The sequence below is a fragment of the Taurulus bubalis genome, assembly GCF_910589615.1.
Source record: "Taurulus bubalis genome assembly, chromosome: 12".
Classification (NCBI taxonomy): Eukaryota; Metazoa; Chordata; class Actinopteri; order Perciformes; family Cottidae; genus Taurulus; species Taurulus bubalis.
The window spans coordinates 9,920,366-9,948,219 of record NC_136600.1 but is presented as its reverse complement, the minus strand read 5'-3'; the positions used below and the strand labels follow the sequence as shown (position 1 = coordinate 9,948,219).

At 43.4% G+C, this 27,854-nt stretch overlaps 1 protein-coding gene across 1 annotated transcript; it reads left to right on the top strand.

Annotated features, from left to right (window-relative positions):
* Window positions 1-799: 799 nt before the first annotated feature.
* Window positions 800-27,854, top strand: scap (SREBF chaperone; the record flags this gene model as incomplete). The annotated part of the gene is made up of 22 exons (XM_079228206.1): window positions 800-936; window positions 3,747-3,867; window positions 4,089-4,246; window positions 4,861-5,081; window positions 9,172-9,277; window positions 9,662-9,834; window positions 10,553-10,679; window positions 12,677-12,789; window positions 12,894-12,988; window positions 13,131-13,229; window positions 14,266-14,478; window positions 14,857-15,227; window positions 15,618-15,767; window positions 22,189-22,390; window positions 23,255-23,370; window positions 23,687-24,221; window positions 24,578-24,663; window positions 24,979-25,061; window positions 25,702-25,868; window positions 25,985-26,065; window positions 27,054-27,260; window positions 27,609-27,854. Exons 1-22 carry the CDS (start codon window positions 815-817, stop codon window positions 27,852-27,854), a joined length of 3,792 nt encoding a protein of 1,263 aa, XP_079084332.1. The 5' UTR covers window positions 800-814.

Below are 27,854 nucleotides of genomic sequence, written 5' to 3'. Positions count from 1 at the left end.
GCGCCTTTAGTCAGCAGCATGTAGGCCAAAACGTGGAGCATGTAACTAGTTATGTGTTGAGGACAGAGCTTCACTTTAGGAACTGGCCTCTGCGTGCATAAGTGCCGGTAACTGTTTCCATGGAAATGTACGGCAGGGTTTTCCCCAATGAAATGCAAGTAGATGCATACTGCACACTGCTTTATGGTCTGTTTGACTCTAAATGACCATAATTTACTAGATGAACATCATGCTGTATTGAAGAAAACTTGAAACTAGAGATTGAGACATAAACTCATGTTTATGTTTACTGAGGGAATAAATCAAGAGAGAAGTAGAGTAGTTTTCTCATAGACTTCTATACAACCAGAGAAGTCTCTTCAGTCGTGTATCAAGCAGAAGTGCCACACATTTGATTGTATTTTCTGTTTTTTTTCTTAGGTTAATGCAATTTCAGACTTTTCATACCTTTTTTATAGAGGAAAAAAAAGTGAATCGTGTAAAGTTTTATCTTTTGCAAATCTGCCTAATAACCCCCTAAAAATAGGACTTAATGAAGAACACGTTCTACCTTTTATAGATTGTACACTATACCACAGATATTGTGGGTAAATGTTTTTTGTATAACAATGTGTAAAAACTGTGTGAATTAGATGTTGGGAAACAAAACATATTTTGTGTACATATATAGCGTCCACGGTGTCAAAGACCAAGTTAAATGATCTGTTAAAGTATTGTTCTCGATCGCTCCTCCAGGTCCTTGGATGCCCCACGGCGCACCGTCCTCGGCCGTGCAGTGCTTCCCAATGGCCGGAAGTTGACCCCGCCCACCAGGATGACGCTGCGCGAGCGGCTGAGAGCGAAAATCTCGGCGGCGTTCTACCGCCATGGGCTGCTGTGTGCCTCCTACCCAGTACCCATCATCCTCTTCACCTCCGCCAGCATCCTCACCTGCTGGTAGGTGTTCTGTCTGGATGTTTGGATTTTAATGTTGAATGCAACTGACTATAATTTAGAAGCGCTTTGAGAGGTTTCTGTCAACACTTCTATAGCAAAGATGGAGTCTCATTAAACAAAGCACAGCTCGCTTGCAACACTTTTGCAACAAGTGGTGTGTTCAACTCCGCTGTCTTTAGAAGTGAGTGAGTGACAGAAGTAGACGTGGTCATCGTGACGTCACCTTTTGATGCCTGAGGTACCGGGATTTACCCGTCGCCATCTTGGATTACAGCAATTAGTTTTTTTTGCGTAATCAAAGTTGGAATATGGATGAGTGATGCAGAGACGCCGTAAACGTCTCTGGTAGCGGCAGCGACCTGTCGACCACCTTGTAGCCCCGCCGTAAAGCATAACCTGCTTTATGATCAATTTGAGTCATTTTGTCATAGACTTCTACGATACAATCAAACTTCTTATTGCAAATTGACGTGTCTGATTAGTAGGGTTGGGTACCAACACGTCCGGTACCTACCGGACCGAAAAGCAACGCAGATTTTGGTGCTTTCTTCCGGTGCCTGAGCCGATTTAAATATATATATATATATATTTTTTTTTTTACACTACTCTGTAATGTTGCACGGTATATAGATACTAAAAAGGTAGCGCGGTACCCGTAAGTTAAAAACGATAGGATTTTGACGTATCAATACTATTAAAATAGTGCGGATCAGAGCGCACTCCTCCACTCTCTGTTGTCCACCTGCATGCAGAGCGGGGCTCGAGGGGGCGGGGCTTCCAGCGCTCACACACACAGTGCGCGCACACAGAGATCGCTGCAGACAAGAGCACGAGCTTTTGAACGTCCATCCTCGGCTTGCTGGAACAAATCTCTCCAGTTGATATTAATGATGACGTGTAGTCCAGTAAAGCAGCAGTTTGTAGAATCCAACAGTCTCCATCAGGCCACCTGATGCTTGTGTCTGTTCTTTTTTTTTATATATATATTGTTTATAGTTTGAAGTTGAAAGGTTTGAAGCTGGAGTTTGAAGACAAGTGTTTTGTATGTATGTATTTATTTATTTTTATAGTAAACTTTAAAAGGTTAATGTATTGTTCAATTTAAAGAAAAAAAATTGCCATGGCAATAAAAAAGTATCGGCTCAGGCACCGTTTAGGCACCGGTATCGTTTTAAAAGTATCGGTTTAGCACCGGTATCGGAAAAAACCCAAATGATACCCATCCCTACTGATTAGTGAGTAGTATTTGATACTTAGAAGATTTTGTCTTTTGTGAGGGATCAACAGTTGGGCTGGTGTTGGAATTCGATCTCTGCCCTCAAACCTTTGAGGAGGAGTACCTGTTTCTCAGTGCAGACTCCTTTTCAAATGAGAGAATAGCAATCTTGGTATTGTGTGTAGACGGACTGAACTGAAGGAAAAGTGATTGGTCAGACAAGTAACCGGCTCAGCTCCTCTGAACTGGCCATCTGCAAACACACGTAACAGCCCCCCCCCCCCATGCTGACACCACAACACAAACACTCCCTTACCACACGCACATTTCTACTCTTGCTAAATCTCTGGTTCAAAAGAGAGGACACGGGTCAGAGAGTTGTCTGAGTGCACCAGCGGAGGCATTGTGAAACAATCTCGGCGATCCAAAACGCACATGTGCACCTGCTGCGAGCTGCCCTCGCGGCACCTTGCAGCAGGGGGTGCAGAACGACCGAGTGAACGGGCGGCCGCCCGCCACCCAGGGGTGATGTGAAGGAATAAAGAGCTGCACAGCGTGGGATGTTAAAGGCACGGCCCCGAGCAGAGGGCTGTGAGAAAATGGCCCTTGTGAGAATGGGAGGCCTGTCCCTCCATCTGCCTGACAGGAGGGGGGCTGGCTGCGCACAAAAGAGGCCTTTGTGGAGGTACAGTGACCTTGCAGAGTGGGGGAGGCACGGGGAGGGAGGGAGAAAAACACAGAAAGAGAGAGAAGTGAGGTTTCCATTGAAACTGACAAGCAAATTTGAAAGGAGCGAGTAATATTTGTGCTAACCAACAGTACACTGTCCTCGTGGAAGGTGATAATGTTACTGATCAATAACGGTGACTCGGCAAATACTTACCCACTCGCTTCTCAGTTTTGGGATACATTTCCAGGCCCTCCCCTATCTTCCAGATAATTCTTACAGAAATACTAAGGCGTTTTCTCTCGACACCAAAACTCTTCATTGTTCTCAAACAAATCAAATAATAATCAGATCATTTTCCAACAGGTCTCAGGCTGTGAGAACAAATTGGGAAAGCTTTTCATAAAGTTTTGTGAACAAAGTTTTCAGATTTGGGATTTTATTTGTCTCATTTCCAGACACATTTTCAGCATACAAGAATAATAACCATAATTTAGAACCATACGACATCAAACGCAAGTTTAACACGACAATTTGCCGGGAAAGGAAACCCATTTTATTGGGGACCCACTCAAATGACCACCTCTGGGTCGCTGCTGTAAGAGCTGCTCTTGACATCATACTTGACTTATGTCAGCTCAACGTCGAGCCTCAGTAGTTTCTCTCCCACGGCTGTGGATTTGTTAGTATCAGCATTAACTGTTCTTCACGAGCACACGGTGCAGGAAATGGGGTTGGTTTGGTGTTTCGAGGGAACGCGTTCATAAGGAGCTTTTCTGTCTAAATGATGCGTTCAGGGCTCAAATGATGCATCATATACGTTGACCTGAATTTCCTTGAAACGTTTCCAACAGACCGGCAGACTTTGAGAGGTTTAATCATTCCCACAACTGTGTTTCATATACCTCGCCTCCTTCTCTCTCCTAGCTATCCGTTATTGAGGCTTCCCCTGCCTGGGACGGGTCCTGTGGAGTTCACCACAGGGGTGCGAGACTACAGCGTCCCTTCCCATGAGCCTCAGGGAGACCTCGGAGAACGGCCCGACTGGGTAAGAGAACCCGTTTATATACATCCCAGAATCACTCTGCATGCAGGTTCTACAGCAAAGATGGAGGCTCATAAATACTGAAAGAACGGCTCACTTACAGTAGTTTAAGGGAGGCCCGAAAAAGACTTTCCCCGTCTTGAGTTCTTGTTTATTTGATTATCTGCTAATGCGGCTGGATCAGTAGACAAACTGAGTGTGTCCTGTCTGTCTGTGCGCTGCAGTACCGGGGTCCTCCGGTCGCCTACATCCAGCAGGTGTTGGTGAAGGCGGCGGTGTCTCCGTGGGACAGCAGCCTGGTGCCGGTGGACGTGTTTCGGTCGCCACTGGGTCGAGCCTTCAGCCTGCTGGAGGAAATACGCAACCACGTCCAGTCTGACAGGTACACACACACACAGGTGTATGACGAACCACGTGTCGACCTCCATCAATAAACAATTCTGCACGTCCCAACTATTGTCCCGTGTCTCAAATCAACGTCTTCAGATTGCTTGTGTGGTCTGACCAACTGCAAAATACAAAAGGCAGACAATCCGCTGTATTTAAAATGGAGATCGGGGATAAATCCTCGTAATTAAGAAGCTGGAAACGGATCACTTTTGGCATTTCATGGCATAATTGAACAATTCAAAATAGTTGCAGATCAGTTTTTTTTGTTGACAAATGTATTATTCTTAGTGGATGTGAAGACAAAGTGAATATTTAAAGCCTGTCATCGATGTTTTTAACACGGCTGCACATTGGTGTCCGTTACCCAACACGTGCAAAGAAGTTCAAAGTCCAGCCATGAACCCAAAACTATTTCACCTTTGGATGAGAGAGAGACAGAGAGAAAAACATCAGTTTCCTTCAAAAAAACTCCTGCTATGAGAGTGCTGATTTGTGGTTTTCTGTCTTAATTAGATTAAAGTTATCATCTGCACAAATGCAAATTACTTGAGAAGCTTTTGTCAGCTTTGTTAATATCTTTCCTCTCACACCCTCCCCTCCCTTCAGCTCTGGGGTTCGCAGTCTGGAGACGCTGTGTCTCCAGGTGACAGACCTGTTCCCCGGGTTACGGAGGATGCAGTCGGTGCTGCCCGAGCACGGCTGCCTGCTCGTGTCGCCCGGCAACTACTGGCAGAACCAGCGGGAGCTGTTCGACTTGGACCCCGACCTCCTCAAGACCATCCAGAAGCACGAGCCAAAAGGCCTGCACACGTCGGCCACGCTGCGAGGTAGGGATGAGGCTGCTCAGGCCCAGCTGCACGTGGGCTCTGTTTCTTTGTTCCAGGGAAGTTTAATCAAAGGGAGGAAATGGCAGAGGGGGGATGTGACGTCGGTCAGATTTAGAATTGACGCAGACAAACAGGGACGTTTTTTATTTGTTAAATTGAGGTTTAAGTGCTGGCATTTCATAAAAAAAAAAAAACAGTAGTTTTACCTCGGGAAGTCTCTGGTTTACAGCTGCCTCTATTGTTTACACTGTTTGTGTTATTGTGAAAACTAACCCTTTTAAAAGTCACACTAACACCAGAAAACAAACTGATCAAGGCAGATGTAGACCACCAACTTCCGTGTTCTGCGAGGTAAATAATGACAAAGGAAATATTGTGGCTTTGAAGCGATCATAGATATAGGCAAGGCAAGTTTATTTGTATAGCACATTTCAACAATAAGGCGATTCAAAGTGCTTCACATGAAAACCATTGAAAGCATCAAAACCTAATGCAATAGGGCCGTCTGACCTCAAAGTAATGTGATAAGAATATTCTAAAATACAGTGTACATTTAACGTCCCACCTGCCATCACACACTGACTGATCAGCACCTCATACAAACCCCACTTCCATAAATCCTGGACTGTCCCTTTAAGGCTGAATTCACTCATGTTTGTGACCAGGAATGCTCTTTGGTACAGACCCACGCCTTGACCCATGACATGGATCGATAGTGTACAGTGTGGAAAATAACTCTGCGACGAGCATACTTGACCTTGCGACAGTGCTGGTAAACATGATTCGGCGGCGGGCTCCATGAGCTGAACATCGACTCCTGAATCGTATATAGATGACAGAAGTATCACGTGGCCTCTGACGAGGGAACAGTAAAGCAGCTGTCTTAATGTGTCTTTGTCTCCCGCAGCTTGTTCTCTTCTGGGTCGGCCTGTACCAGCTCACCAAGACCTTCGTGTCATGGGTTTTCTTTAAAACGTTTATTGTGACCGCTTTGATCAAACACAAGGACTTTGTCAAATCCAATAGCTTTACTCCAAATACTTCTCCAGTTATGCATTTTTAAGTTTGTGTTTTCTGAATTGTGTATTTTTCACTGGATTGGGTCGAAATTATTTGCAACAAGGATTGTTTGCAACCTTTATTCATGTAAATAGTTGTTGCTAAACATTTTTACAGTAATCAAATAATAATCAGTGAATAAATGTATTCGCTAGTTTTCACTTTCTTGCAGCCAAATTTGGATTCTGTGTAATATTAATATTTCTTTCACATCTAAAAGTTATTTGGTCTCACATTAAACAAGATTCTACTGAATGTAGCTTCAGAGCTTTAAAACATGCGTAAAGATATCTTTATTGTATATTTTCCCAAGTAGGATTATTTTAATTTCCTTGAAACCTTTTATATATATTGAAAATTGATATATGAAAGAATTACAGATTTTGTATTAGTCCTTCAAAATTGTATAAAAAGTGCATGCCCCCTTCCTGATTTCTTATCTTTTTGCATGTTTGTCACACTTAAATGTTGCAAACAAATTCTAAATATTAGACAAAGATAATTATCATTAAGGAAAAGAATCCAAACCTACATGGCCCTGTGTGAAAAGGTGATTGCCCCCTAAACCTAATAACTGGTTGGGCCACCCTTAGCAGCAACAACTGCAATCAAGCGTTTGCGATAACTGGCAATGAGTCTTTTACAGCGCTGTAGAGGAATTTTGGCCCACTCATCTTTGCAGAATTGTTGTAATTCAGCCACATTGGAGGGTTTTTCGAGCATGAACTGCCTTTTTAAAAAGGTCATGCCACAGCATCGCAATCGGATTCAGGTCGGGACTTTGACTAGGCCACTCCAAAGTCTTCATTTTGTTTTCCTTAAGCTAGTCAGATGGACTTGCTGGTGTGTTTTGGATCATTGTCCTGCTGCAGAACCCACGTGTGCTTCAGCTTGAGGTCATAAACAGATGGCTGGACATTCTCCTTCTGGATTTTTTGGTAGACAGCAGAATTCATGGCAAGTCTTCCAGGTCCTGAAGCAGCAAAACAGCCCCAGACCATCACACTACCATCTCCACATTTTACTGTTGGTACGATGTTCCTTTTCTGAAATGCCGTGTTACTTTTACGCAGATGTAGTTGGACATACACCTTCCAAAAAGTTCAACTTTTGTCTCGTCAGTCCACAGAGTATTTTCCCAAAAGTCTTGGGGATCATCAAGATGTTTTCTGGCAAAACTGAGACGAGCCTTTATGTTCTTCTTGCTCAGCAGTGGTTTTCATCTTGGAACTCTGCCATGCAGGCCATTTTTGCCCAGTTTCTTCCTTATGGTGGAGTCACGAACACTGACCTTAATTGAGGCAAGTGAGGCCTGCAGTTCTTTGGATGTTGTTCTGGGGTCTTTTGTGACCTCTTGGATGAGTCGTCGCTGCGCTCTTGGGGTAATTTTGGTCGGCCGGCCACTCCTGGGAAGGTTCACCACTGTTCCATGTTTTCGCCATTTGTGGATAATGGCTTTCACTGTGGTTCGCTGGAGTCCCAAAGCTTTAGAAATGGCTTTGTAACCTTTTCCAAACTGATAGATCTCAATTACTTTGTTTCTCATGTGTTCCTGAATTTCTTTGGATCGCAGCATGATGTCTAGCTTTTGAGGATCTTTTGGTCTACCTCACTTTGTCAGGCAGGTCCTATTTAAGTGATTTCTTGATTGAGAACAGGTGTGGCAGTAATCAGGCCTCGGTGTGGCTAGAGAAATTGAACTCAGCTTTCCAAAGATGTGGTAAACCACAGTTAATTTATGTTTAACAGGGGGGCCAATCACTTTTTCACACAGGGCCATGTAGGTTTGGATTTTTTTTCTTTTCTTTATAATAAAAACCTTCATCTAAAAACTGCATTTTGTGTTTACTTGTGTTATCTTCGTCTAATATTTAAATTAGTTTGATGATCTGAAACAATTAAGTGTGACAAACATGCAAAAAGATAAGAAATCAGGAAGCGGGCATGCACTTTTTCACACAACTGTATATATATTTTGAAAATGGCAAATGTTTCATACTTTTCACTGTAATCCATGGTCCATGGTGAGTTGCAGGAGCGCTGTGCTCTTCCTAGATTACTCACCATAACCATTCTGTCTGGTCGAGGCTGTGCATGCTGAGCATCTTTTCATATAAACCGTTTTATTTGTTGTTGCTATAATTGTTTGTATGGTTGTTTTAAGACCTATAGAAAATAAAGGAGGGTGTAGTTTGATCAGAAGCTTTTATTAAACCTCTTCCAGCAAGGCAGTCTGCCACCATTCCATTTGATTGCCATCAACGGGAGCAGTTGTAAAAAGGCAGCGAGCGGTGGGTTTAGCGATATCCAAACATTAGAGGGTTTCATATCAAAGAACAAGCGGTTTCATTCCTCTGGAACTTACTGAATTCTCTTCAAGCTTTGCCCACTGACATAGTGAACCAAATCGCCCTCCCTGACTGGGCAAAGCCAGCTCAGCATTCTGCCTCAGCTTCCAGCTCAAGTGATTGTTAGAGATGTGGGCAGCTTTATTCTGGAGCTGCAGTCTGATACTCTAGTTCACACCGAAGGCCAGTCAGACGGGCCACTAATGAATGGCTACGGTCTAGATTACTTAGAAGCTGCAGCATGAATTTGTGCCATTTACAGTAATGTGCTGTACGCCTGTCACAACCATTACGTTATCTAATTATTGCACAATATATGGACGTGAACTCAAATCATTTTTGCTGACCTCAATATTGCCCAAAGTGTGTTTTAAGAAATCTGTTTATGAATGTCAACATGTTGCCATAATAAACAGCAGGGCTTTCCTTGCTGTTATATGACAATGTGCAGACTTTGTACATTGAGTGTATTTCATCATATTGTTTTGATGGTTTTATTTTATTTAATTAGAATTTATTTTTCTTCACAATCTTATGCATGTGTGTCTGAATATTTTTAAGAATTAAAAGTTAATTTCACTTTTAAAAGAGTGACAATAATATTGTTTATCATAATTATTTCTGGTAAAATATATCGTGCAACAAAATATGTTAAAAACAATTTGTGTGTGTTTGTGTTGTAGACCTTCTGTTTGGCGTCCCTGGGAAGTACACCGGCGTCAGCCACTACAACAGGAAGAGGGTGGTGACATATACCATCACCGTAGTGCTGTCCAGCTACGATGCAAGGTGAGTTTCACACCATATAAAAGCAGCTGTTCTAAAAGTCTGCTGCACGTTTTTAGGGTTTTTAGAGTTTTGTCACATTTAGGGTAATTCATTTGTGCAGTTTTCCTTAAATATCGCAAATCTTCTGAAGTTTCAGTCTGCTTTAATATGACGTGTGTAGCGTATTACCAAATTGATGTTGAGGGATTACTAATAAAACAATTATAACTGAGACAACTCAAAGCTTTTTTTAGCCTCTCCACGTTGCAAGTCAAAAAAAAAAAAAATATATATATATATATATATGCAACAAATGTGCTGGATTACTTACTTCGACCTCTCTCTCTCTCTCTCTCTCTCTCTCTCTCTCTCTCTCTCTCTCTTTCTGTGTGTGTGTGTGTCCAGGTTCCTGGGCAGCCTGCGATCCCGTCTGAAGCAGCTCCATCCGTCAGCAAACTGCAGCCTGAGAGACGACCACATGGTCCACGTCCACTTCAAGGAGGAGATCGGCATCGCCGAGCTCATCCCCCTCGTCACCACATACATCATCCTTTTCGCCTACATCTACTTCTCCACACGTCAGTCACGCTTTTTTATTTATTTTTCTCCTTGTTTACACGCCACTTCATTTTTTGAAATATGCCGAAGATCCAGACTTGTGCCAACGGTTTGCCACGGTTGTTCCTGTCTGGGGCAGGAGATAATCCTCACACAGGAACATTGTTTTCTGCTGTAAGAATGAAAAAGAAGTAAAAACAACGACTTGCCTGTGCAAATCAGAAAACTAATGCATACATACTCATTTTACATTAAATATACTTCCTTTTATGTTAATACATTGAAAGAACATTACGTAGCTCAATGTAACGCTTGTTTTTAGAATTATTGTTTGAATGCAAAACCTTCATAGCTTAAAAAATAGTCACAGAAGTGAAAAAGAAAAAGGTTAAAAAAAGGCTTTAAATATTTTGATAATGCTGAAACAATTAGTTATTTAGAGAAATCCTGTTTCTTGATCTACTGTTGGCTACGTCAAGTTCATGTTTATTTTAGGAACAGATTCTGTGTTATTCATTCCTTAATTGGCATCTGAAAATCTTCAGTTTGGCAACACCTGGACACTTTTTATGAAAACTGTGGCACAGAGTTGATTACAATTCAAGTAATAAACCTGGGTGATGAAGCAGATCACCATCATCTGACTGGTGTTAAACAATTACAATAGTTAATGAATCTAATGATGCGATGGCTATAAATGTCCCGTCCTCCTCATCTCGTCTTCTTTCCTCCCTGCAGGTAAGATTGATATGGTGAAGTCTAAGTGGGGTCTGGCTTTGGCCGCCGTGGTCACGGTCCTCAGCTCCCTGCTCATGTCTGTGGGACTCTGCACGCTGTTTGGACTAACGCCCACGCTCAACGGAGGGTAGGAATGCAGACTTTGTTTTCATTAAAACATTTTTACATCTCCACTAGGAGAACCGTGTGATTGGTCGCTTGTGTGCACCTCTGCGTCCATCCACGGCTAATCTCGCATTCTTCTGCAGCGAACTGTGTGATATTTCAGGTGGCCAGTTGTGGCTGCGTTCAAGGGCCTCTCGTGGTTGCAGCGACTCACACTTTCACAAAACAAACTTTGGCAAAACCATGATTTTGCATCTAATGTCCGTTCAAAATCATGTGGACGTGTTCAAATACTTTGGTTAATGACCACTACCTGCAAGACTAATGACATTCCCTGCTAAACTGAGATGGTAACATTGTACGGGCTAAATATCAGCATGTTAGTGTTAGCATTGTTGGCATAGTTCAAAGCACCACTGTGTCAAAGTTGTAGACTATTTGGCTCGATTCAGTAAAAAAAGTCTACATGGATCTTATACATTGAGTTGCAGATACATATTTTTTTCCAAATAGTAGTAATTTTTTACAAGACTAACTGCTGTGGAAACCAAACCGCTGACCAGAAACAATAAATCTCCAACTCATTTATTGGACGTCACAGAAAAATATTTAAATTAAGCTTCTGGTTCTCTGCAGCCCTCGTTTCGCTCTGCTGTTGACGCTCAAATGTATGCTGTTAATATTTACTGCCCCAACAGGCCGTTACAGTTTCATCATTATCTCTTATCTGAATCCCTGAAAGACAAGGCCACGAAAACACACACACACACACACACACACACGCACACACGCATTCCGGCGTATTGACTTCCCACTTCCTCTGCATTGACTTTTACATGAATTTGTGTTAATGTTTACACAGGGAAAGGTCTGTGCGTTAGTATGGATGAAGGAGAATGGAGGGGCAGATGTAGGTGGGACTCCACGAGGGGATGGCGCTGTCACGATGTTGACATTTAATGGTTGTCCAATCGTTTGCGGATTATTAGAAAGCAGACTTTGTCGCGTGACGACTTCACACTGTCGCCCAACCGCTGACCAAGAGCCACACCAAGTCTGCTCGTGGCCATGCTTGTACCTTGTGTGTTTGAATAAACGCACATCACGGTCAACCTAACCAAGATGTATGCATGCCAGCTACTCGTCCAGCTTACTCACGGTTGACTCCACATAGAGCGCTCCTGATAGTCTGTGTGTGGTACAGTACAGTGTTGCTGAAATGCGTCTGATGTAACATGCAGAGCTGTTGGCTCCTCTGTGACCCAGTTATACACTTCTACAGTACAAGCTTAACTATACTCTCCAACTAATCTCTCTCTAAGTTTGGGCTTGCATCGCATACATTTTTATTTATTTTTTAGATCCGGCACAGCTTCTCGTAAAATGAGTGACCGCTGAATATTGTGGGTGACGCATAAAAAAATTGTTCAATGGGGTTCTTCACAACCATTTCAGGGAAATTGGGAGTATTTGTTCAATAGATGTAATCGGGGAACTAAAGCTTGTACCTTTTGAGTTCGCTAGGGCCAGCGTTCAACAGCTCCTGACTCCAGAGACGTGAAGAAGGGTTTTGTTGTTACGTTGGTATATCCCGCACCCAGCAGCAAAAAGTGAACTGCATTTAATGAGCCACAGCCTTTGCACCAACATCAGCACTGCACGTTGTTGGGTCCCCTGGGATACACCTGTGCAAAGAAGATTGCATAAACGGTTGTTTAGATATATGTCTCGTAAAACAACATTTATTTGCACGCACGCGCCCGCACATGCACGCAGTCAGACTTGCTTTTATATAATTCAACTTCATAGGTAGATTGTCACATTTCTTTGTGTGTTGGGGTAAAAAAAGGTAGAGGTACAAGAAGATGCTAAAATGGCAACACGCTACAGTATGCAGACCAGTGGCATCGTGGTGTAGGGGGACTGAGTTCTAGAAGGTCAGACACATGCTCAGAAGTGAGTGCTGGTGTCGTACATTGTATTACTGTGTTTTAATGTGTAATTGTTTTCTGTCGGCAGGGAGATTTTCCCTTACCTGGTGGTGGTGGTCGGCCTGGAGAACGTCTTGGTCCTCACCAAGTCCGTTGTGTCCACCCCCGTCGACCTCGAGGTCAAACTGCGCATCGCTCAGGGTGTGTGTGTGTGTGTGTGTGTGTGTGTGTGTGTGTGTGTGTTTCAGGTAGAGCAATACTTTTTTACCAACATCAGCTTTAAATGATTTTTTATTCTTCTCCAGGTCTTAGTAATGAGAGCTGGTCTATCATGAAAAACATGGCCACTGAACTTTGCATCGTCCTCATTGGATATTTCACTCTGGTGCCAGCTATCCAGGTAACAGAAATATGGTCCTATTGCTGCATCACGTTCTTGCAACACATGACGGAACTATCAGAGCTAGTCATTGTGCCTGCTTTTACCAATTTGTTAAAGTTAGAAATGCTAACATTGGCTTTGTCTCCTCTGGTGTGTGTAGGAGTTCTGTCTGTTTGCTGTGGTTGGGCTGGTGTCGGACTTCTTCCTGCAGATGTTCTTCTTCACCACAGTGCTATCTATAGACATCCGACGCATGGAGGTGAGAACTCTCACTGACACATGCAGACCTTATTTAGATACATACAGACGTATATATATGCCACCGTTAACTCAAAAATGAAACCCAGCATGTTGACAATTGCCCCGACTGGGGATTTCAACAGTTAACTGTTAATGATCGGCTTTTCTGGTCGGCTTTTATAGAGGCCACCGATCAAACTATGTAGAACAAACATAAGCCGCTAACAATTGGTGACCGATTTATCGCAGGACCCTGAGCACCCTGAAAAATGTGTCAATAAATTTAAGCCAATAGAAGAGAAAAAGATAAAAAGCGAGGCATTTATCGACACAAAACATTAATATTTTGCCACCTTTTTAGATGGATAGTGCTTATAAATGCAGCACCAAAGCTCATTGAGTTAACCAGTTTCTCTACAGGTTAATAGATGTCAGGCTATTGAAAGCCAAATTAATAGAAACTGATAACCCGAATTACGACCGTTTCTGAATGAGTGTATTTATTCTTCGCCTATATCTGCCACACAATCTTAATAGTTGGTGTAAAAATCTCATATGTAAACATGAAGATAAGGTTAAACCAGCACCACCACTTTCTCATGAGCAGATATGAGTCATACAGGAGGTCGGGTGGCAGTTAAATGCCCACGGACATTCACCGCATAGTTTTCAGATTAATGTTTTCAAACAAGTTAGTCCTTGTTCCTGTCACACATACTGAAACCTGTCATTTGTGTTTAGCTCAATGCACAGCTAAATGAGCATCAGCATATTGTATTATTTGCATTTATATTATTTATATATACATAAAATACACATAATATATTATGTGTATATATAATATATGCATACCATATGCATGTGTTGTGTGTATTTTTATATGATGTATAATATAGTTAAATAAATAAATATATTTGTATAAATAAATATATATTTAAATAAATAAATACATTTGTATAAATATAAATAACTATGTATATTTATTTATTCAAGGTTTAGTCTTCAACACAGTTTCCAAGACGTGTAAATCTTTTTAACTCCTCCCCTAACCACAGCTGGCGGATTTGAACCGCCGCCTCCCGGCCGAAGCAGGTCTGCCACCCCCCAAGCCTGGCCCACTGCGAACACGGGAGGTCCCCCCTCCCCCGCGGCCCTCTCCCCACACAATCACCCTGCAGACCCCGGCCTTCAGGAACCTGCGGCTCCCCAAGAGGCTGCGAGTTGTGTACTTCCTGGCACGCACGCGCCTGGCTCAGCGCATCATCATGGTGAGAAGATTGTATTCAAAGCAGACTTTAGATTTGTCCGGTTTCGTGTCACATTGTTGGCTTCCTGTGCTTTCTGTGCCTCGATTAATTCCCTTACTTATTGCATTATCATTGTATTAAAGACTGACCGGACCATTGTCTGTTAATAGGTTTGTTGGTTCAGTGACGCATCAGTGCGGCTGCACCCTCAAGCTGACTTTAACCTGCGTGTCATTGCTTTGAAAGGGATGAATAGCTTTGCAATTGAAACCACATCAACAATTGCGGGTAGCTGAAGGCTACATCCACGTTAAGCTCGCTAAATCGGACTTAAAGTATCATCAAACCATTTGAGCAGAAATCTCACCTCCACTGTCATCCCGTTTGCTTCATCTCCAGGTCGGCACGGTGATCTGGATCGGCATCCTCGTCTACACCGACCCAGCCGGAATACGCACATACCTGGCTGCACAGGTGTCTGAGCAAAGCCCCCTGGGAGATCCCGGAGGAGGCGGCCTGCCCCCTCACCTCGGGGTCGCGCCCGTCTTTCCTGGAGGCGATCCCACCAGCACCCTCAGCATCCACCCACCGCCGGATCCCACTCCCTTACCTGAGAACCAGTCACAGGGCCACCATGGCGGCGCCCGGGCAGCGCCCCCCGCCGTGCCCCAGATCACATGGGGAGCGGAGGACGAGGAGGGCTGGAGGAGGCTCTCCTTCAGGCACTGGCCGTCGCTCTTCAGCTACTACAACATCACTTTAGCCAAGAGGTGAGTTTACGCCGTGGAATAACTAGGAATTTAGTTCTTTACCCACTAAAATGGACTTGAATTCAAGATTGAGCAGATGTCAAAATTAAAAAAAATTAAAATCCCCAAAATGTTTTTTTCGAAAATGAGAGAAAAGTCCATCCGACCCAATTCATGCTGTTGTTCTCTGTGTGTGGCAAGAATCGATCCGATGCATATCACGATACAGGGCTTACCATTTATTTATGTGTATATATATCAACATATTGATATAATGTAAGTAAGACGATGTATGATGATTTTTTATGTCCCCACGTAAAGGTGCATTCGCCTGTTTAAGATTCTGCATTCTGAAGACCCCATTAGGTTTTATGATCTATATTAATGTTGTTACTGGTCGTCTGGTTTCAGGTACATCAGCATCCTGCCCATCATTCCCGTCACTGTTCACCTGAGCCCTCAAGAGGCCATTGAGACGCGTCACCCTCAGGACACGAGACACCCGCCTCCATCCATTCCCAAAGTGTCTGCAGATCTACAGACAGACCTCACCCTCTACAAGTTAGTACACACACACACACACACACACACACACACACACACACACACACACACACACACACACACACACACACACCCACCAACTTGAATTTAGGGGCTGAACAGGCCTCTTAAACAGGATGTTGACGTGCACTTGAGAAACCAGCGTAATGTCGCTGTCTAAACTAACCTAGTTTTTCCAAACACGTCGGAAAGAGAAAGTGCCGTCGAAAAAAAAACTCAATACAAAGTCTGACTGACACTGAAACTGAGCTAAATAAGATATTCGACAGCTGGATGGATAATTCTTTCTTTTATTTAATTCACTTATTGGGTTTTTACAAAGGTAAGAACAGTACAACATCTACACAGCGAATAGGTCATGCTAACAAATAGAACAAATATGGCCTTGGGTCTTTCCATCAGGGTGTCTTTGAACTGATTGCACAGTGGACATTGAAACCTTTTGTTTAAGTGTCTTCTGCAGGAGGTCGAGCAGTAAAGGAGAAGCAGTCAAGGCAGCGTTAATTTGGTTCATCGAAACTACAACTGAATATTCGTCAATTCCTTTTTTCCGTCATGATTTGAACGAGGCGAAAAATGTACTTTAAAACAAATTTAAACTTGTTTTCAAAGCGCCAACACACGATGAACACAGTCAGGAGGGACTCGGAGTAACTGACTTACTTGGTTTTAAGTTACACGGTAACAACAGGAAGACAAAAGTACTACGGGAAACTTTGGCTGGACAAGATTGACTATAATATAATCCGATGATTAGAAATATAGTGAAATTGTTCTGGTTTTCTTGGACTAAATAAAGAAAATAGCTGACAAGGTCATGTTTTACTCTCGTATGAAACACAGGCGGGGAATAATAACAAATTCGATTTTAGTGTGTTGTCGATTTTGTTTTTAGGTTGTGGTGTTTTCTATGTTGTACATTTTGAATGACGCAGCCTGTCGGAGCCCTTTTCTTGTGCTTCCAAGAGAAGAGAATAAAAAAGAAGCTGCGCGTTTTAGTTTTATGGATACATGAAGTGCACCGTGTCAAGTTTCACCGCACTGATTGTTATCTTATCCACCGCTTAAATAGAGACAAAGAAAAGGGAGTGTTGTCTCTCCCGAGAGGAGCAGCCTGGCCGACTGGTGGCTTAAGAAAGTACCTGTGGTTTTGTGATGCAACAGTGGAGAGGAAGCCGTTTTATCCTGATTAGTCTCTGGGAACCTGAAATATGCCGGTTGATAAATGCATTTATTTTGTTCTGTAGCTTTCATTTGACATCTTCAAGGACGACATGTGGTCTTGAATTTATTTATTTTGCTTCTCTTGAACTTATCTGGCACCCGTTGCAGCCTTTTCACAGCTTACTTGCACACGAGGCATTCAGGCGTTGGCCAGCCGGCTTTCCTTCTCCTTTAAAAGAAGTTTTCATAGCGAACAGTCACATATTACTTCTTGTGGTCGTCTCAGACTACGTTAAGGGCCGGGATGTTTCAGCTTGTCTTTGAACAAACCTCTCCAATCATTGTTTTGATAGTTGTCACGTCTCGGCTGCCGTGCATCTGGAATACTTGTGCGATTGTTGTAATAATAATAATACATTGTATTTGTATTGCACTTTATATTTGAGCAATCTCAAAGTGCTACAGAGCAGAATAGAACAAGAACATTTTTAAAGATATATTTAAAAGCAAAGCCCATAAAAGATATTTTAGCAGTAAGCTTTCTTAAAAAGGTGAGTTTTCAGGTCACGTTTAAAAGCCTCTGCAGTCTGTGGGGCCCTCAGATGGTCGGGGAGGGTATTCAACAGCCTTGGAGCTGCAGAGGAAAAGGCCCGATCGCCCATAGTGCGAAGCTTGGTTCTGGGGACTTGGAGGGTATTTTTGGTTGCAGAACGGAGGTTGAATGAGGAGGTCTGGGGGGTGAGCAGTTCTTTTAGGTATTGGGGGGCACATCCATGAATGCACTGATGAGTGAGGAGGGAGAGCTTATACTCAATTCTGTGCGGGATGGGGAGCCAGTGTAGTGATTTCAGAACGGGGGTGATGTGGTCGTATTTGCGGACTCTTAGCAGGATCCTGGCAGCGCTGTTTTGAATATGTTGTAGTCTCTGTATGTTCCTGTTAGAGATTCCGGTGAGGAGAGCATTACAGTACTCCAGCCTGGAGAGGGACGTTTTGACCCGAGAAGGTGATACAGATGATGGTGGAAGAGCGGAGCTGATGTGGTGTGCCAACTAGGATGGCTTCTGTTTTTGAACTGTTTAGCTGAAGAAAATTGAGTTTCATCCACGTCTCTATGTCCTCCAGGCAGGTGCTGAGTGTGGGAATCACAAGAAGTGGGGTTTGTCCTCATATAGAGCTGTGTGTCATCAGCATAGCAGTGATAGGATACCCCATGCCTGCTGATTATATTACCCTCGGGAAGCAGATAGAGGGTGAAGAGAGTGGGGCCCAGCACTGAGCCCTGGGGGACACCGCAGGTGACGTTGTGGGTATATGATTTTGCTTTGCCCAGGGTAACGTATTCAGTTCTGTCGGATAGATATGAGGTGAACCAGTTATGTATTTTATCAGAGAGTCTAATAGTGTATTTCAGACGGTGAAGGAAGATGTTGTGGTCAATTGTATCAAAAGCAGTTGTTATGTTGTATTGCTGTGACAACTGGCAGGATTTCCCATATGGCGATTTGGATTCCGCTGTTGATACACTCGAAAATGTAGTTCCCCTTGTATTTTATGTGATGAATTGTTGCGTCAACTGCGTAAACCACAACAACAAAAAACTGTAAATTCTGACATAATCAAAAGAAGCAGCTGGCAGGCTGCCACCCCCTCAGCAATAACATTGGAGACATCCTAGACCATTAGAGAGTTTAACTCTCGCTGTGTTGCGTTGCGTAAGAAAAAGTGTTGGCACCTTGACTGCTAAGTGGAAGACTGAGTTCTTTTCGTTTCATCTTTGGACAGCAGATACGACGGGCTATCAGCTGAAGTCGGGTCAGGGCCGTGACCTTCACAGTGGGGAAGTGGCAGCTGAGTTTGAGAAGGCCAGTGTGATAAAGATGAACATGAGAGAGAAACATTGAGAGAAAGTTGCAACACAGACATTGTCTTCTAATCTCCGGGGGAAAGTTCTGTGCATGGATGTCGTATATGACCTGTTTAAAAAAAACTCACTGTTCAGTCTGTCTGCGTGAACCGGCGCTGCATCATTGCTGCCAGCATCGGAGCAGATCGACCACCTCCCCAACATCCTCCTGCATTAGCATTATGTTTGACTTTTGACTGTTTCTCTCAGCATGCGTCAAGAAATAGGAAGAATCTTTGAGTAAAAAAGAGAATAAATAAGGAATTCCTCTTTCGGAGGGCCTTCCTGCCTCGTCCACTCTGTGGCTGGATGTGTTTACATTGACAGTTACCATATTTCCACAAAGCCCCACAACCAGCTGTTCATAATTGCACATCATGAACCTTTCTAATAGGGCTGTGCGGTTGAACCGGTATACCGGTTTCAGTTTACCGTACGGTATGAATTTTTCATATACTGTCATACCGGTCGCGGCTGTTTGGCAGGAAACAACATTTAATGTTCACAGCTTGAAGCTGAAGGAGCAGCGGACCGAGCTACTTACGTCTCATGTTAACTCAATTGACTCAAGGTGTGCAAGAAATGACATCGCCAAAATGCATGATGGGTAAATGACACCACCCACACAGGAAGACTTTTCTTGTGCAGGAAGAAGTCTTTTCCTGTGCAGCAAAGTGGGCGGGCTTTACCCATCATGCATTTTGGCGATGTCATTTCTTGCACACAATGAGTCAACTTCTATCCGTGAGACGTAAGTAGCTCAGACCGCTGTACACGTATCTGTGACTGTAAACATTAAATGTTGCGGCCTGCCGAAGAATGACAATAGTCGTTACTAGTGATGCTGAGATGAAGCTTCCTGAAGCATTGAAGCTTTCCACCCAATTGGTTCGCTCATGGGCTGAAGCTTCATGGAGCTTCATTTGCTCTACTGCGTCACCAATACATGTAAAACAGGCAGAGTGATCATAACGACACCATGGCTTTGGTGTGTGAAGCTTTAAATTGAATTAATTATGTTTGTGACGCCAATACATCAATTATTAACTTATTAATATTGTGTCTATCTTTATGATATAATGGCAGGGTCAAAATCAAAACTCAAAACCAATTGGGAGAGGGTCGTGATGTGACTGTGGGTCAGTGGTTAGAATATCCGACTTTCAGTCAGAGGATCGGTGTTTCGAGCCTCGGCTCCGCTAGTCCATGTTGATGTGTCCAATTTTTTTAAAGTAAAAATAAGAACTTTTCCACAGTGCTGGGCTTTTTGAGACTATTTCGCCTGCTTTATAAAATACCCTTTTAGAGGCACAGATGAAGCTGGGTACAGAGAGGAAGGGAAATCCATTGAGTTTCGCTGCCCTTTATATTTCAAATCGCACGGCAAACCCACAAACCATCTTCTGAATCAGTCACGTGGTACGGCCGGCTCGCGAGGCTTCGAATGTCACCGCATACGTCATCGACACAAGCCTCGATACGCGCTTCACCAAAATCTACCTGGATTACTCGACACACGCATCAAAGCCTCGACACGAAAGGACACATCACTAGTCGTTACGGCCGCGCATGCGCCACTAGTATCAAGGGATTCTCCTGGGTCCTAAATCCCTCGAAGTTTAACTCCCTATGTACCAATCAAAACAGCTGCTGGCCAGTTGCGAGCGAGTGGTGAATAACGATGGCGGTGGCAGTCCTTTTCGGCGTCAATAAATTAATGTATTTGGAAAAAAATACCGTGAAACCGCTAGAATCTTATAAAATACCGTGATGTGAATTTTTGGCCATACCGCCCAGCCCTACTTTCTAAGGTACTGCACGTCTTGTTTACAGAAATTACACGATGTAACCGATTTTAATCTGTACATAAACAAGACAAGTGCCTAATCTCATCTTGGAACAGCGAGAACCCATCACGGTCAATATTACAACATACCTGTACGTAAGCTTTGTGGCCTCTGACCCCAGAGAGAACCGGATATATAGATCCAGGCTCCATCTTTGAAGATACCCGGGCTTGTACAGAGTGCAGATCCAGTAGCAGAGTTTAATTAATGAGCTGCATCTTTTTATGCGTAAGGAAGTCTCGAGCTTCAACATTATTATTCCTAATCTTGTAAAACAAAATGTAACCATTAATACAAAGATATATAAATGTACTTCAATTGCCATTTATTAAAATAACGGTATCCGATGCAGCTATCAGAGTCCGTATCTTACTGAAATCAATATTTGGTTGGTGACCACGGTCACAAGAGATCAGTAATAAACCGACAACAAGCCATAAAACGCCAGTGATCAAGCTGTTATCTCGCGTCTGTGCTTCCTTTCATTTCCTCTCAACAGTCTAATAAAAGCAAATGTGTGTCTCTCCATCATCTGGCTTTTGTTTAATGGCATCAAACAAACGCTGCCGAAGTCAGCTTGTAGCTGCATGGTTTTAAAAGGGAGTTTTAGTTTTTACGGAGCAGCAGACCGGTATTTCAGGCAGAGTTGGTCACACTCCTCTGGCGGGTTTCATCGTCACAGTTATGCCACATTCCTCAGTGTGTAGAAGATGCACAGAGGCACAGCGAGTGCAGCAGGACTGAGTCCCAAAACCACGACGTTCGGTTCGAAGGGAATGTGTTTTTGTTTTTTTATGTGTTTCTGGTCTGTGGTTATCCTAAGCCTTAGAGATATTAACAATTTGTTCTACAACATAAAATATGTCTGAAAATACCTCCATGTGAAATTTCGACGCTTTTACTTGTCTTTTAAAACGCGGTTATGTGTGTATGACGTTTGCTTTTTACTTCTGCAAATTGCAATTAAGCTTCCAAAGAAATTCCTAAAAGTGCCGTTTGTTTGGGAAGATTATCGTGCTGAAGAAAACGTGTATCATAAAAAAAAAAAAAACGAAATTTGTGTTCAATCTAAGATTATTTCCTAAAATAATACAGGTTTTAGTCGAGGGAATTAGTCAATTCAAACCTGTGGAATAGTTTGGGGGGAGAATCTGAGCTCTCAATTGTGATGTGCATTAACAATTTGTCTCTTTACACATGTATAATTATTTATTTATGTATAAAGTTGCTGATCTGAAAGTATCCAAAAATTATAAAGGAATGAGAGAAAGAACAATTTGACTTTAGAGGAATTTATCAGAAACATGAGTTTCATCACAATTAAAAGTGTGAATTAATGAAACAATTAAACAATGAAAGTTTAATGAGTAACGATGTGATTTTTTTCTCTCCACTAATTAAATAAACATGTACAAATATGATCACTGGTTGTACTGGGAAGGGTCCACAGGGTGAATCTTTTAAATGGTCTGACTCCTCCTTTGCCCCTCGTCCCCTCCAGGGTGGCAGCTCTGGGCCTGGCGGCGGGCGTCCTGCTGGTTCTGCTGCTCTTCTGTCTCTACCGAGTCCTCTGCCCGCGGAACTACGGCCAGAACGGCGTCGTTCACGGGCGCCGGCGCCGAGGGGACCTGCCCTGCGACGATTACGGCTACTCGCCGCCCGTCAGCGAGATCTCGCCGCTGCTGCTGAGGGGCCACAGCATGGTGAGAATGGACCCCGATGAGGTTTTCAATTTAGAAAAAGTGTTGGACTGGTCCAAATGGTTACCGCGCGTAGCGATGATTTAACTCATTTCTGCTAACGGCGTTTATACCATCGAGGAAAGTTACAGGATTGGTTTTGGAAGAGAATTTTAGTCGAAAATACATCAGGGAGTCATGACTCTTGATTTACACTACAAAGAGCATCATTATCGCTCATGTCCATCACGATTAATCAAAGTAATCCAGTATTTGCAAACAGGAACTCCTCATAGTTAATTCATACATTTGATAGGCTTGTTTTCCCAAATAGGCCTATATGTTGGTGTTAGCATGTTTCCATTCATCAGATTGGCAAATAATAATATTCAGTTTCCAGATCGCTAGATATATAAAGTTATTATTAATATTAATAATAACTTTGTAAATTCAGTTTCTAAAAGATCTTTTAGAAACTGAATTTACAAAGTCCTTTGACGGGCAAAAGAAAAAACAATAAAGATCCAATTAAACATACAAATGCAAGGCTGCTTCTCTGTCAGGTATTTTGACCAGACTGTCCACAAGAGAAGCAACAGGTAACATACATTATTATGATTTATGAGTGTTATAGTACAGCCCGACAATTCTGTGGATTCTTCTAGTCGGCTTCAGACGGCGCTTCGGTGTCTCGTTTGCACCAGGTCTGCATTTCACGTATTTATTGTGTATCTTATTGTGCGTTGTGGGTTTTGCACTTTTTGAAGCACCGTGTGGTAAAATTGCGAACGTGACTTTCAGTATCTGCAGATAGAGAAACCTTTGTGGAGCTAAACGTGTTCTTTGTTTCCCTTCATTTGGTTCACACTCTGTATTTCTGTCTCTCAGGACATCGAGTGTTTGGCCAGTGACGGGATGCTGCTGGCTAGCTGTTGCCTGGCCGGACAGATTCGGGTTTGGGACACTCAGACTGGCGACTGTTTGACCGTCATCCCGAACGACGGGTTAGCATTTACTTCATATTTAAACCTCTACTAACGCAAGTTAAAAGTGATCACAGGAGCTCATTCTTAAGTTTTCAAACCTAAATATACAAAAATTATACTCTCAATTACAACTTTGTTTAGGCCCATTTGTTGAGTTTGAAAAAAATCTGAAAGGAGTTTATTGGCCAATTGTTTTTACATAAACCCCATAACATAAACAATTTTTTTTGTGTAATATTAATAAGCATCACCAATAACCCAGGTTGATTTATCACCCGGAATAACACTCAGCTAGCTGCAATGCGACGTCAAATTACACCTTGTTTCCCCTCAGGCTCCGACGGAGCGGCAGCAATGGCTTCTGGGAGCATCGCGACGGCTGGGACGGCGTGTGCGGAGCCGCGGAGACGGAGTGCCTCTGCCCCGAGGCACTCGGTTGTGACGGACTATCGGAGGAGGAGGGCTACCCGCTGAGGCGCCGCACCGCTCCCGCCTGGCCGACTCTATTCAACGACCAGCCCGATCTCACCCCGCTCATTGACACCAACTTTGCCTCCCAGCCTCCCTCCCACCTCTGCACGCCACCCCGGCACGGTTTTGACTTTGGGGGTCTGGTGGAGCGCGCCTACATGGAGCACGAGCCCCCCTCGCCGTCCACCTACCCCTCTCCTTCCTCCAACTCCTCCTCGTCGCCCTCAGGGGCCCAGCTCCAGAGAAGTCCCAGCTTAGGGGACGCAGCCACCTTCTCAGCCCAGGACAGAGCCTCCGCGGCGGGCACGCAGGCGATGGCAGACGCAGAAAGCTCCGTCTGGGCCATGGAGCTGAGAGGAAATCTGATAGCTGCTGGGAGGAGCAGCGGTAAACTGGAGGTGGGTCAAATCTATCATGTATCAGCGTATGCCTTTTCTCTCTGTTTTTTATGAGGTCATAATGACCAAATGCGTTCCTCTTAATACATATTTTGTAAAAGTTTCACTACTCTACCTCTGTAGATATTTAAGACATCTGGTCGTCTTCTAGTGATTGAACCTTTTTTAAATGTTTAATGTTTGGTAAAGACTTGCTGTTTGAATCAAGTGAAAACAGCAGCTTAATGTTTAGAGCCCATCATGCGTCTGTTGTTCTGTGTAAAAAATCCATTTAAATGAACACAATGCTGCGTAAACACTACAGATGTGAAGTTGATGTACCTTTTTCAACTATTTATTTTGTTTTTTGGTTCCAGCTGTGGGATGCAGTAGAAGGGTCGCTACGATGCATTAATGAAGACGGAGGGTCTGGGATCACAGCTCTCGCCTTCCTCAACAACAGGTGAAACACACAAAAAACTATTTTTTGTTGCAAATGTATCTTTTTGTTTCAGGTTTTATTGACGTCGAGCAGAAATTTGTCATTTATGGAGGTCATTTACTGGGATAATCTCTAATCACAAGGTTCAGCTCTGTTAATGATTCAGACTCGCTATACTCTCGCTGCAATGATGCAGACTAAAAGTCACTCATTGCCTTTTCAATATATGTGGAATTTGTCTAGTTATTTTAAACTTAACACATTGCACCTTTTTTTTTTTTTTTAAGTGAGACAAACATGACTAAACATTTGTCCTCCATGTTTTTTCCTTTCCAGAATCGTAGCGGCTCGTCTGAACGGGTCTCTGGATTTTTTTACTGTTGAGATCAACAAACCTCTGGGTCTGCTGCAGTACAGAGGTGAGTGAGGCGCAACAAGGCAGGACTCTGTTTCAGCTTATTATGTTAAATTGAATTATCTACATGGCCTCTATAGCTAAATTAAGAAAAGCATAGAAACCTTATTCACATTTTTTTTATGTTGAAATGTATATATCGTATCATCAGGAAATGGATCAAAGAACATTTTTTGTATATAATAAAGAAATAGGAGAACAACTTTATTTATGTTATGTTGTTGAGTGTTTTGACAGACAAAGCAGCAAAAACAAGGCAATCAAACACAAAGCAAGACAATCTGCGATAAAAGTAAAACGGTTTCCTATTATTGTATCAATTGTTGTTTATTGTTTTGTCTATTGTGCTAAGATATAGATCTCTCTCTCTCTCTCTCTCTCTCTCTCTCTCTCTCTCTCTCTCTATATATATATATATATATATATATATATATATATATATATATATATATATATATATATATATATAATAAAGGCAATAATTTAATAAAATCTAATACTAAAATCAGTGATAAAAAGACAACGTCACATAAAAGCCAGTCTGTAAAAGTGGGTTTTAAAGAGACGAGTCTTTTAGCTTTGAGCCTCAACTTTGGAACAACCAGAAGTTTCCTTACAAAAATAATCTCCTCCTCCTCCTCCAGGTGGCCCTGGGCGAGGCAGCGTGCCTCCCTCTCCCTGTTACAGCAGCGAGGACGTGATCAGCTGCCAGCTCACGCGCTCAGTGCAGTGCGCCCACCAGAAGCCGATCACGGTGCTGCGAGCGGCAGCCGGGAGGGTCGTCACCGGTAGCCAGGACCACACTGTCCGGGTAACGCGCTGAATAAGTCTGATAAAATGTCTGATGTTGTTGCAAAAACATAAAAGAACAGTTTTATTTGTGTTAATGTTTAATCCTCATACATTGTTTCTCTGTTCATCAACCAGGTTTATCGTCTGGAGGACTCGTGTTGCCTCTTCACTCTGCAGGGTCACTCTGGAGGGATCACAGCCATCTACATAGACCAGGTCAGTCAGAGATCTTCTCATGAATGGCACCTGGGTCTCCAATCTCCTGATGAGTTGAGGAACCTGTCAGCTTTTGCTCCAAACCTGGAAACTTTGGAACTAACCTTAAGTTAACAGAAACATCAAATGATAACACCGGCTCTCCCTTGTGTGGATCAGCCTTGAGCTTCCCTTCACTTATAAGCTCCAGCTTATATCGCTCCAACTCCAACTGTTGATTTACCTGAACATGGGCTAATTCAGCCTCCCAAAGATGTGCCCCTTTGTTTGAACTTTTCTAACTCCACAGTATTTTTGTGTTCCTCTTGCATAAGTTGTCTTTGTTGCTTGAACGTCAAACCGACGCCAAGTCCAGTTAAAACAGGAGCCACTTTGGGAACCTTCCCCCGAGTCACTCACGACAAGCAACACTTTTTTCTCCAACAAGTGAACCTTCAAGGTGGAAAACACTTCATCCTTATTCAACTGTTTAGCAATCTCAATACTGTAGTGGCCTGCTCTTTAAGAGCTGATCCTTTTTGTAAGAATTGAACAAAGTCTTCAATGGAAAACATTTTATCAGTTCAACTGCAACCTTTCCAACCAACCAACTAGTACAAAGCTTTTCCAAATAAAATGGTCGACAGGCTGCTTTAAATAAGGACCGCAATCAAAGCAGGACAAGGCTGGTGCAGCGGGTCCTGCTGAGTGAGAGAGCGTCATAGAGAGCGACACTCCCAATAGTGGCGCCTTTTATGCCCTCTCGGAGGCGGGCTGTCCCAGCTCCTCCCACCAGGAAGCCATCTTAAGCCGGGGTCCCAGGTGCAGAGTGGGAGGGTTGTCACAGTACTATGACTTTTTTCACAATATTTTTCAACATACTATATACTATGACTTTTTTCGACATGCCTACACTGGGATTTCTTCATAATTGTTTAACTTTGTTCCGTAAAATGCCATACAATAATATTTCGAAACATGAAATGAAAAACGACCTGGTCCTCCTCAGACGATGGTTCTGGCGAGTGGTGGGCAAGACGGCGCCATCTGCCTGTGGGACGTCCTGACGGGGAGTCGCGTCAGCCATGTTTACGGTCACCGTGGCGACGTCACGTCGCTCGTCTGCACCACCTCGTGCGTCATCAGCTCGGGACTGGATGACCTCATCTGTATCTGGGATCGCAGCACTGGGATCAAGCTCTACTCCATACAGCAGGTACAATCGCCAGCACCTCCTTGTAGGGCGGCTGTAGCTTAGGCGGATGAGTGGTTGTCCCGCAACCATAAGGTAGCCGGTTCGATCCCCAGTCCCCCCATAGTCCCTCAGCAAGACACTGAACCCTTAACTGCTCCCCGGGCTGCCCACCACTCCCTATCCAGGGATGGGCCAAATGCAGAGATTAATCTCCACAAGGGGATTAATAAAGGATACTTTCTTCTTCTTCTTCTTTCTTCTGAAGCCTTTTCGCTCGTGAATAAATATTAAAAACTAACCTTATATTTGCCACTGGACACCACAGCAACACACATTCTCAAGCTCACTTCTCTCTCTCCTTCTCACCAGGAGGTGGGTTGCGGGGCCAGCCTGGGAGTGATCTCCGAGTCCCTCCTGGTGACGGGGGGCCAGGGCTGCGTCTCCTTCTGGGACCTGAACTTCGGCGACCTGCTGCAGACGGTCTACCTCGGCCAGAGCAGCGACGGCCAGGAGGTCCGGCAGCTGCTCGTGCTAGACAACGCCGCCATTATCTGTGACTTTGGCAGTGAGCTCAGCCTGGTGTACGTGCCCTCTGTGCTGGAAAAACTAGACTGA